The 11,862-nt window shown below is 37.5% G+C and overlaps 1 protein-coding gene across 2 annotated transcripts; it reads right to left on the reverse strand.

Moving 5' to 3' along the window:
* Positions 1–5,321: 5,321 nt before the first annotated feature.
* Positions 5,322–10,608, reverse strand: RFK (riboflavin kinase). Of its 2 annotated transcripts, XM_010727682.4 has the most exons (4): positions 9,001–10,608; positions 7,592–7,743; positions 6,462–6,564; positions 5,322–5,898 (listed from the first exon to the last, which is right to left on the reverse strand). In XM_010727682.4, exons 1-4 carry the CDS (start codon positions 9,104–9,106, stop codon positions 5,780–5,782), a joined length of 480 nt encoding a protein of 159 aa, XP_010725984.1. In that variant the 5' UTR covers positions 9,107–10,608; the 3' UTR covers positions 5,322–5,779. The 2 variants fall into 2 exon arrangements, 1 of the variants encoding a protein (XP_010725984.1); XR_014880504.1 differs by lacking the exon at positions 7,592–7,743 and having other exon boundaries at positions 5,857–5,898; positions 9,001–10,605.
* Positions 10,609–11,862: the final 1,254 nt, after the last annotated feature.

An 11,862-nucleotide genomic window follows, 5' to 3' on the forward strand; every position in this document is an offset into this window, starting at 1 on the left:
TCAAGCTTGAACTTCAAGTAATAAGACATGCAGCCTGAGAAGAAACAGGGATAGTTTGACAAACAGCTCAAAAGCACTGTATCACTTGGTCTCTTATACTATGTAAAAGCAAGCTGTCCACAAACCTCAGAAGTTTTGCAGAAAAAGGCACCCAGCACATGGCTAGTCTGAGCCAGAAAAAAATAAAGCAAAATAAATTATCTGCCATAACAAGATAACCAGTACATAAAGTCAGTACCCTAAGCTATCTAATTAGTTATATAGTCACTGCCATTGTAAGCAATGTTTATAAAATTCTTCTCAATTAAAAAAATCCAAATATCTATCCAAATAATACTTGGAACAGTAGATAATATAACTCTTCTAGCTATCATACTAGGAAATACAACTTTTTGTTTATCTTATGTCATCTTTAAAAAAAAACACAAGCAAATTAGGAAAAAATAATATAGTCCTATATAGACCATATTAATTACAAAATAATTCTGATGCAATTTGGTATTCAATATCTCATATTAGTTCCAGGAAAAAAAAAAAAAACACACACACACAAAAAAAAAAACAGTAGAACAACTGGATACTTGGATACTTTGCCCCAATAATGAGCCATTAAAAAAACACAGTGTATGTACTTGAGGATTTAACACTTGAAGATTTTACACTCACAGTAGACAGTGCTAGTAGAACAGCTTGATCCCTGACAAATTCTGAGGTACACTGAAGAGTCCATTGCATCTAATACAAAAAAGCAATTCTTATGGCATATCCACATCACCACAGTCTATTACGTTCTTTTCTGGTGAGAATTCAGGGATATCACGTAAAGGTTACATGAAGATCAACATATAAACAACATGAAAGTGTGGAAGTTTCCCCTATGAGACCAGGGACAGATTAATGTGTTTCAAGATACAGGTTTGGTTCATTTGCAGCTGCAGCAGGTGGACTTTTGACCTGACCTAGATGAATGTTTAAACAAGTGGACAAGAATGAAAGAAGAGGATGCAACTCTTTCCATCTGACTTCTAAAAGAAGAAAGTAGTTTTAGATTTTGAAAAAGAATACAGACAGATCTAGTTGGAGATTATGACATTCTGAGGACACATCTCCCATAAATCCTAGATAAAAAATGCACATGGACCAACAAACACACAAGCAAACAAATAAATAAACAGACAGGTTACTTTTCAAACAGTTTAATTTTAACTAGTTTAAGCAACCTCTGAACATTTTTCCTTCCAGAACCTTTTAGGCAATCACCCTTACAAAGATTTGCAGAGGACTATGACACCTACTGTGCTAAGCATGCTAGGCCAAATCAATGTCAGAACCCTCCTTAAACAAAAATATATTTAATAGCAATATTAGCAATACTCTTTCTACTATATACCAAAGCAGTCATTCTCACAGATAAGAAGTTGAATAAATTATTTCCAAGAATTCTTGATAGTCTACAGCAGAATAAGTATTCAGAAGGGTTTCTGCCATATAGTGCTCAGGAAATAGCCATCTAAGAAGAATAACCAAAGTTACCAAAATCTAGTATTGTAGACATCAAAGTAAATCATGTCTTTCAGTGCTAAGTTCATCTACAGAAGTTTTGTGATTAACATAATTTACCACTTCCCTGGCAGCCCGTTTCAGTGCCTGATCACTCTTTCTGAGAAATATATTTTCCTAAGATCCAACATGAACTTACTCTGACATAACTTAATGCTGTTACCTCTCATCCTGTCACTAGCTACCTTTCAGGTAGTTGTAGAGATCCTCCTCTTTTCCAAACTAAACAACCCCAGTTCCCTCAGCTGCTCATCATAAGACTTGTGCTCCAACCCTTCACCAGTTCTGTCGCCCTTCTTTGGACACACTTCAAGGACTTTCTTGTATCGAGGAGCACAAAACTGAACTCAATGTGCAGACTCACCAGAGCTGAGTAAAGGGGAACAATCGTTTGCCTGGTCCTGCTGGCTGTCATTTCTGATGTAAGTCTAGATGTCATTTACCTTCTTGGCCAGATGGTCACATTTCTAGCTCGTGTTAAGCTGAGCATTGACCAACACCCCTAAGGTCCTTTTACTCTGTGCAACTTTTTGCCCCAAACCTATAGCAAGGCTTAGGGTCCCTACCAAAAGTCACAGCACTTGATCCTGTTGAACCTCATATGGTCAACCTCAGCCCATCATTTCAGCCTGTCCAGATCCCTCTGTAGGGCGTTTCTACCCTCAGGCACATCAATAGTTCCTCCCAAACTGAGGCCTTCTGCGAACTCACCCCTCATCCAGACCATCAATAAAGATATTTAATAGGGCTGGAAGACATTGAACATGCTGCATTTTAATATGCTACCAAGCATGAGTTCTTCAGGCTGTCAGAACTTAAACAGATAAAGGCCAATTATCCAAACAAGACCATTAGCATTCAAAACAATTCTTATACTGTCAGTCTCACACTGACAAATCTACAAGAGTAATAGACTCTGGGAGGTGACAATCAAAAAGTCAATCAAAAAGTGCATTACATGAAAAAACAAGCTTAATTTTTAAAAAGTACTTGAAACTACAGTAATACTTGTATTGCTTGAACTCTAACTTGAACGATCTTTATACTTGACTTGGCATTCACATGTTTTGCCTTAATTATAAAAAAAACCCTGCAGCATCTGAAACACAGATGTTATCCTACAAAATTTCTAAGCAAGATGAACAGCTTTCCCACCTTAAACTGAAAGTAGCAGCACAATGGAAGAATTCTGCAGTACCCTTCAGTATATGCTGAAGAATATGCAGATTATATGCACAGTAAAATGAATCAGAAAATCTGCAAGCAGCATTATGAATTTTTTAATTACATTCTTTTATTGATAGTACAGTACCACAACAAATTAAAGTTATTTGCACATAATACAAAAATAGAACACATCATAAAATTTATACTGTAATAGGGATCATGTATTGAACTTAAAAAAATTATATAAAATATCTGATTTTAAATAATGCACAAATAGACACACTCAACCAAATGAATGCAATTACATTTCCTCTAGCATGAAGACAAACACAAAGAAGAGTTTATTGTTTTACTGTTAACATTCTTCATACTTTAGGTTAAAGCTCTGAGCAAAATAAGTTTTTCAAATTTCCCCTTTGCTACTGCTTTCTATCATCAAGCACAGCTGTTCTGAAAGCAACGATGAACAGATTTTTGTATAGGAACATTCACTAGTAGTTACAGAGTAGCATTACTGAGACAACCAGCTTAAGGCACCATGGTTTTCATAACTGACACAGGAAATTCATGGCAAAATGAAAACCAACCAAAACCAACTATGAGCTTAGACATAATGCTACAATGAATAAAGATTTATTCTTCAAACACTTTCTATAAAACATACTTCACTGACAAGCATGGCTTCCGTAGTTCCTCCAGAAGTACAAAATATGAAATAAGAACTTGGCTTTGTTACAAACTCAAGAATGTATCCCATTGTGAGGGGGGGGAGGGGTGAGAAGTGAAAATATTCCCTCATCATCTATTTTAGAGAGGAAAAAAAAGAGCTACTACTTTCAAGATAATTCTCAAACATTTCCAATATGCAATCCAGTAAAGTATATTAAACTGTTGTTTTGGTTTTTTTTTTACTTCATACAGCAAATATTTTTTTTTAATGTTTTCTTACTAAGAAGATTAAAGTATGCTGAAAATACTCAGATAAGAGACAAGAAAAACTGTCAGTGCCTTTGGAAAGTTAAATCTGTAAACAACCTTAGTAATGCAGGCCAAAACATAGTTTAGTGCAGTAAGTTCTTATTTAGAAATCACTTTTCCTCCCTCAAGAACTGTATCTCCACTTTCTTGCCATCAACAGGAATGATGAGCAATTCCTTTCAATGAGTTCTGGTAAAGTCCTATGCAGCAATAAAGATTCTTTAACTTGTTCAATGTTTTTTCCAAAAGTATCCCACAGTAATGGCCTGAAGTTAAGATAAAAGAAGTTGAACTAAACTCCTGGCATGCTGATACTGCCTGCCACAAGAAATTCTCATGAAGTTTTTTTGTCCAAGCTCTCTTAACTGCTAGAGTGAAACAAAAAAATAAAATAGGAGGAGACTAGGAGGAAAATCAGAAAATTGTGTCACAGAGCAGGGGAAGTAGATTTATAAGCACAGGCTTCCAAGAATATAGTGTGTATTTATATTTTAACAGATATTTTTCAAGATATAATGAATTTTGACAGCACATCCTTCACTTACCTGTGTAAACATTTCAGAGAAGGCCATAGAAAAGGCAACTTTTATATAAAAAACACAGTACTTATTAAAGATACATTATTCTAAAAATTTCTGAAGACTTTCACTGATCTACAGTGAAAAATCTGGATTATACTTGTACTTTGTGCAGATGAAGATACTTTACATTCTGAATTCAACATTTTACTGAGTCATTTCACTGTCAGTATAATGATTAATCAAAGTTTCTCCTTATCTAAGGTAGCTACCAGCAAATGCAAATTTGTTTTGGTTACCTTCTCTGCCTTAGAAACATTGCTAATACTTGTTCATTATCCTCTGAGCCTAAAATTTTGACATACATTAGCTCTCTCCACATCACTCATTTCCCGAACTTTAGAGAAACATTTCATCAGGAGGAAGCTGTCTGCATTACACATTGTTGTATGTCAGTCAACAAGGCAGAAGTATTCATATTCCAGTAATTCAGTAAGTAACAGAGACTTCCTTAATTTCAATCAAGGCTAATAAATAATTGCAATCAAAATTAAGAACTATAGTGAATTATTCTCGATACTGTTACCCAATCTTTGGCTTTGTGCATGACAAGTCAACTTTTGACTCATTTATTCTAAGCTGCTAGATATGACAGATGTGATGACATAAAACTGGGAAATCATTTTAGAATGAAATTCTGTCTGTGAAAAACTGAAAATCTTCATTTATGTTTTAACTGTCCACACCTCAGGGTAAGCAGTAGTCAGAATTAACTTTGGTCATGTTCCTCATGTGTTAAAATCTCTACAATAATTAGTATGATATGGATTTGTAATTTATCTATAAGAACCTAAAATAACTTTCTCCTCCTTTTGCATGACTTGTTTCATGACCAGTCAACATAAGAAAACTTAAATCACGTGTGTGTGGCTTCAGCGTTCAGTTCCAATCACAGACACACAGACAGGCAGTTAACGGTTAACCCTGGAAGGCAGCTAAGCACCGCCCACTCAGTCCTACTCACTCCCAGTGGGAAAGGAAAGAGGAAAGGAAAAGCAGGAAAACTCATGGGTCAAGATAATTTAACAAGCAAAGAAGTGTAATAAGAGAAAAATGTTTATTACTCACCATCTTGCATGGGTAGACCAATGCCCAGCTGTTACCCAACCAAAGATAGCTAACCTACCTGAACCACACTCTCCTTCCATTTTATTGCAGAGTGTGACACTATATGATACAGAACATCTCTTTAGCTAGTTCATGTCACCTGCATGTCCCCTCCTGACCTCTTGCAAAGCCCCAGTAGATGCTCTTGAGTCAGAGTAAGAAATAGAAAAGGCTTTGACATTGTGCAAACACTGTTAGGGTACAGATAAAACTTTAGGATGTTAGGTCACAAATCTAAAACACACCACCATACGAGCTGCTGTGAAGAGAATTAAGTCGATTCCAGACATATTCACCACACAAGTCTATGTTGTATCAAACGATATATGATACGTAACTAGGCGAAGAGTAGTCCATAACAAGAAAGAAGAAAAAGATTTTTTTTTTGCTCAGTGGTTTTTCCCTTCTGGTAGATAAAAGAAGTTGTCTTTGAGTTTAAGGTGCTCTGGTAGATCTAGTTGCCTCTTTGCCTCTTCAATGTCCTCCTTAATTGCTGAAATGAGCGTCTCTGAAAAATAAAAAGCAGAATAGCAGCACTGAAAAGGTCATCTGAATTCTGAATACAGAATAAAGCAAGACACACCACCACATCACAGAATGTGATTATTATTACAAAGTTGGAAAGGCAACATTATCTTTGTTTTTAAAATGCTTTGGTTTTAATGACAGAACTGCACTTTTCAGTGCTTATAGCATTACCCTTTCCTTGCTTCCAGACATTTTAGCAAAAAAGTCTACAGAATCTTTTGAACAACTTCAGTTCTAACAATGCTACATTTTTAAGAAGAAATAGTAAGATTAGACCAATGCTTTTATTGATCAATCAGAACAGAATTATTGAAAACACAATTATTAGACTGAAATAAGTACTGATATACTTTAAGATGAGGGGTTTTATCTTTTTAATTCAACTAATTCAGCTTATAAAAACATTTTACTGAAATGTTAAAGGTTAAAACATAGCTAAATATCATAGCTAATTATGAAGACAGAAGATGATGACACAGAACTTTCAATATGCAAGAGTATGACGAACAAAAGATTAGTTTAACAGAAACCTGCAATACTGACCTAAAGAATTAAAGTTTTTTTCTGATCGAATATATCCAGTAATGACTATACTAAGAATTTCTCCATAGAAGTCTTCCTTGAACGTGTTGATAATGTGTGTTTCCTAAAAGAAGAGAAATTAGTTGTCAGTTATCGTGGTGAATTTTGAGTTTATTTCCTTTCTTGCAACGATGTTCAGCTAATATACTTAATTCAAATTCTCTTCTACAAATTATCAGAAGAACTAAGATACTTAGTCTAACATGTATGATACAAGATTGATGGCATTTAAGAGAAGTTGGTCACTTACGAACATTCTGACTGTTAATGTCAGGAAAAACACTTCACCCCTTATCTCAAAGGGAACATTTTTCGATGCATAAAAACACAAACTTTTATATGATCATTACATTCCAAATAACTGTAATGAATTTGATTGCAATGATATTAAAAAAACCTCAGCTAGTTCACAGAGGAACTAAATGTTAACTATCAAAGGAGTGAAGGCAGTTGTCTTCAAAGCAGAGATTCATTGTGAAACAAAATTGCTTCCTGGTATTAGCAATTAAAACCAAGTTCTCCAAGACTCAGGAAAAGCACAAAAACCTGACACTAAGAAAAATAAAAATGTCACAGTTTGGGATTTAAACTCCATCCTGTCACTATTTACTTTTGAATCTTGAATCTGCATAGTAAGTCACAGAACCATGCACCGTTTAAGAGTAAAATTAATGCAAAACCACTAGTAATTAAGGTGCCCTCAAATTTCTTATTTTTAATCTGTATGAATAGTGGAGGGTAAAAAGTTAGTATGTTCTACCTTATTCTAGGGCTCTCATAACTCATAAGCTTAATACAGGTTTTGAATTTAATTGTTACGTTTACCTACCTGTCAAAATGACAAATGTGCTCCAGAAGAATTTAAGTAGTGGTGGAAGAAAAAAATCTACTTAAACTTTATTTATATACAGCTGCACACTGTCCACTTACTGTTTCAGATTACAAACACATGGGATGAACATTGAACACATTTCTAACAGCAAACAAAATTTCTAAATATCACTTATGGACCAAATTCTGCTTATCTTTTTCAAAGTCAGTGTTCTGCCCATTTACTATACTCAAAGTACCACACAAAGCAAAGTTCTTACCACTGATTTCTTAATATTCTTATAGAAAGGATTCCATCCTATGCTCAAAACCATTTTATGAACATCTCCATTTCCAACAGAGGCCCATCCATAGTATATACCAGTAGGGATATCGGATGGAAAGCTTTCGACTACTTGCTCAGAAAAGTTAGCTGCAAAAATTTTAGAAAGTGCATATTTGTGTAAGTCAGTAACATGACAATTTTCAAATACTTACAAGGCAAGCTCTGCCTACATGTTCTTTGTGGATGTATAATGATGACAGTGATACAACATGCCATTTGCAAAGTATAAACAAGAAAACAGCTTCATAAAAAATAGTCCTGTGATGATAACAGTCATCCTATCACCTATGCATGCTATTTTAGAGTTACACACATCCTATTCTACAGTAAAAAATAATAATAATTAAAAAATACAGTAAAAAAAAACAAACATTATGTCTGCATTTCGCTATTAGAAGCATCACTGCTTCAATACGATCAAAGAAGAGAAAAATCAAATCTCTTCTGACTGGCAAAGTGGCATCAGAATTATGCACCGAAGGGCTAGTAACACTTTCTGCAACAGATAAAACATGTGAAAACAAGATGATTTCAGTCACCTGTCAGATTTTTCATACTGCCCTTTCAGGTTACCCACAACTGGGGATTTATAGGAGTTTCTTTGAAAAGTAAGAATCTGAAATAAACTCCTGACTGAGTGAAGGGAATGAACCCCAAACCACTGCCCTCGTGAACTTTGCACAGAGCTCTTCATGAAGGGTTTCAGGCCAATGTTAAAGAATGTTCAGTTGGTGATCTGTTTTGGTTCACAAGCAGTCACTAACTTCCCTCACTCCAGAACATCTCTCCCCAGAATTCCATTAACTCATACTGACGCAAATAAAAGAAAAACAACGTTTCTATTAACTGATGTCGTTGCAAGCCTGCTATACTTCAGGCTTGCTCCTTCAGGTTCTCTTGTCTACTGCGATGGGCACCGCACAGCCGCTGCCTTCAGTGCCTCTTTAGAAGAGAACAAAAAGCGTTTCATTTACATCCTCACTGGTAGTTAGATCGAGAAGGGAGCGGCCACGGAAAAATACGGCTGTCTTTAGGGTACCTCCGTTTGCTCTTCTTTTCAATCACTGCCTTTTACATTTCCCTTCTCACTGCTATCTCCAGTGCCAACTCTCCAGCTTGGCCCAACAAGTTTGCACCAAACTGCCGCATCTCAGCTCTGTGCATATCGTACTGTAAGCACTGCTCAGCACGCCGCAAATCATCACGGCCATCGTAAGGAAAAAAAAAAAAAAAAAAAAAAAAGAGCTGTCAGACGGCTGCCGAAGACGCTGCAGATAAGGAGCACGATGTGCCTCACGCTGCGCACCACCCAAGCCGCCCGCTGCCCGGCCTCGTCCTGCTCACCGGTGGGCACGCCCAGCTCTCTGGAGCCCCGGCCGAAGCCCTTCACCACCTCGCCACGGCAGAAGTACGGCAAGTGCCTCATGGCGGCCGCACACCGGCCCCGCATCGCCACCAGAGTGCACCTTCCAACCACTCAACGCCGACGGCGGCCCCAGGCCCTCGCCTCCTCCTGGTCCTGGGCACTACCACGCAGAGGGGAGAGCAGGAAGAGTGCCCCATTTTTCGAGCCGAAGGACGCTCTGCCAGGCGCCGGCCTCCCCCACGGATGAGCTCGCCCACAGCCGGGCGCTGGCTCTCCCGTCAGAGCCGGAGCGCGGACGCTGCCGATGGCTGTGTTTTGTCGGCGGCTGTGACATTATTTACTTCGGTGTCAGGAGCTCTGGCTGACTTACAGACTCTCACTGTTCTAATCGCAGCTCCACAACGTCGAGGGGTGGTAGTGCATATAAGAAGAAAAGCGCTGCTGCCACATCCGTTCTTTTCTGCTGTGCCTGAGCATATGGAGAACAATGTTACATTAAGTGTTTTCCTGTTCCTTGATAGCAGAAGCATCTTGGATATTGAGTACAGTATTGACAGGAAACGAGGGAGCAGCAAGGAGCGGTACTGGGAAGTCAGGCGTGATATCAGGAACGCACTGTGAACGAGAGGACGGTGGGCACAGAACAGACTGCCCAGGGCAGTGGGCACAGCCCTGTGCTGCCGGAATTCACGGGGTGTTTGGACAAAACTCGTAGACATAGGTCTTGAATTTTGGGTGGTGCTGTGTGTAGCTAGGAGTTATACTTCATGGGTTTTTTGTTTGTTTGTTTGCTTGCTTGTTTTTTCCTTAATGACGACTACTTTTCAGAACAATTTTTGCTGTTCTTGTGTTATCCACAAGATGGCATGCAATCTCTTTCCATTTCTGTAGGTTTGACCATAGCATTTATTATCTTCTCTCAGCAACAAAAAAACCTTGCAAAATATTAAGTCCACAAAGTATTTAAGAACTACGTGGTTAGTATTTTTGCAGAAGCCTGATGACTCCTATTTGTCAAATGCATTCTGTAAACACTGATACTGCTATTCATTTGTGATGGATTGCTGTGATCCAGCTAAAAACCAAGGCATCCCTGACACTATGCGTGTTTATTTTGCTGTTGGTTGCATTTAGTTCAAGTTTTGAGGGGGGTAATCTTGTATAATTAGTATTTAGTTACCTGTACTGAAATTTAGTAGAGTTAGTAGAGATTAAATAAAATAAAATAAAATAAAATAAAATAGTGAATTTTAGTGGTTATCATGTCTGCTAGCACAGCCAGAAAATAAGTTTGGTAGTTCATACCTGCCTGTGATTTGAAAGGCACTATTCCAGTCAGATAGAAAGGAACTTCCTTGTATGCTGGATTATCTTTAACAATTGTCTGTGAAAAGTTCTTGAATGTTTTTCTAGCATATATATATTTATAAACATAGAAAATGGAATAAAGAGAATAGTGTTAAGTCATCTGTATAGGGCTGTGTCAGGTTACCTGGTCAAATAGAAGCTTTGTGAACTCAGTGTACCAAGCAGCATTTCATGCAATGCGGAATGTGCTCTGTTCATCATTTCATAATAGATCACATGACTTGTATCACATCGCAACCTTGTGTCAGAGCCTCTGCTTCCTGCTGCAATACTGCAAAAGGGTACTTGCCTAGAGATGGCTTGAAAGCATGCTGAAAGCAGGAATATCCTGTTTCTTCTATGTAAAGCTGGGGAAAACACAGTATAATACTTGCTGGATACTGGGATATTCCAGGACCATTCTGGCCAAGCTGGAAATTCTGGTTACACTGGGCTCTGGTGATCCAGGTGGTGATTCAGAGTGTGCTGTAGTAAAACTAGTAGCATTTTAACCAGCTCCTTGGAAGTTTCCATTCCCAGCATGACAAAACTCGCATTGATTCAGGAGTTCAGTCCAAGGACACTGGCATGCTGTACTTTTAATGGGCTGAAACCAGGTGGCGAAACTGGAGTACAAAGTTATATACAAAGCACTCTTGCAAGAGTGTCTAATAAACACACCTGCTTCAAAATTATTTTTCTGAGTTTTTGTCTGGAATAGCAAAACATGTGAGGTTTTATTGTTTTTGCTTATTTGTTCTGTTGCAGTATGAAGTTTTTTTATTCTGTTTGAATAGACCATGTTCTTCTAGAAAAAAAGATGCAGATGTACGTAGTGGATAGAATTACATGACACTGAAGGAGCAAGCACTATCAATGTCAGCAAAGTAAGGCATAGTTGATATTATCTACTGTACACTTTCTGGCAATTCTTTCTGGCAATTGCAGAAAATTCCAGCGGCTACCACTTATATATTACTAGCAATGTGTGAGAGGCAAAGCTTGTTTGATTCATTACTGGTGCAGTCCAGAAGTTGCAGACATGTAGGTCTTGATGCTTTTTGGAAGTTTGTATCTAGTTTACAAGTCTGTATGTGTTCAAAATTTGCTCTCAGCTTTTTCATTCTTAGCTCTCTTTCTCCACTGAGCCCTCACCTGGCATGAAAAATGCACAGCATTATTTTCAGTGGCTTACCTGCTTTCCCTGGTCTCTACACAGCACTGCATTGTGCCATATGAGCATTTTTCATGGTTAGCACTTAAAATTGTGTAACTTTTAAAGCTACTGAAGAACATAAGTTTTAGTCACAGCCTTTACATTAATTTGTCTATCTTCCAAGAGCGGTTTAATATGTGTGTCTCAGTTTAAGCAACTGTGATCTAATTATCCCTGAATCATAATGAATGCTATTTGCACATCACTTTTTTTTTTTTTTTTTTTCAGCTACCACTGATCCAGATCATGTGGTATGCATATGTATAAAAACAATTCA

The sequence above is a fragment of the Meleagris gallopavo genome, chromosome Z (assembly GCF_905368555.1).
Source record: "Meleagris gallopavo chromosome Z, MGAL_WU_HG_1.1, whole genome shotgun sequence".
NCBI lineage: Eukaryota > Metazoa > Chordata > Aves > Galliformes > Phasianidae > Meleagris > Meleagris gallopavo.

Excerpts from the sequence above, each read along its gene's own strand:
- RFK (XM_010727682.4), bottom strand. The coding sequence starts at position 9,106 with ATGCGGGGCCGGTGTGCGGCCGCCATGAGGCACTTGCCGTACTTCTGC. Across the intron at positions 6,565-7,591 it reads AGAATATTAAGAAATCAGTG|GAAACACACATTATCAACAC; the intron begins GTAAGAACTTTG and ends CTCTTCTTTTAG. Across the intron at positions 5,899-6,461 it reads AAAAAACTTTAATTCTTTAG|AGACGCTCATTTCAGCAATT; the intron begins GTCAGTATTGCA and ends TTTATTTTTCAG.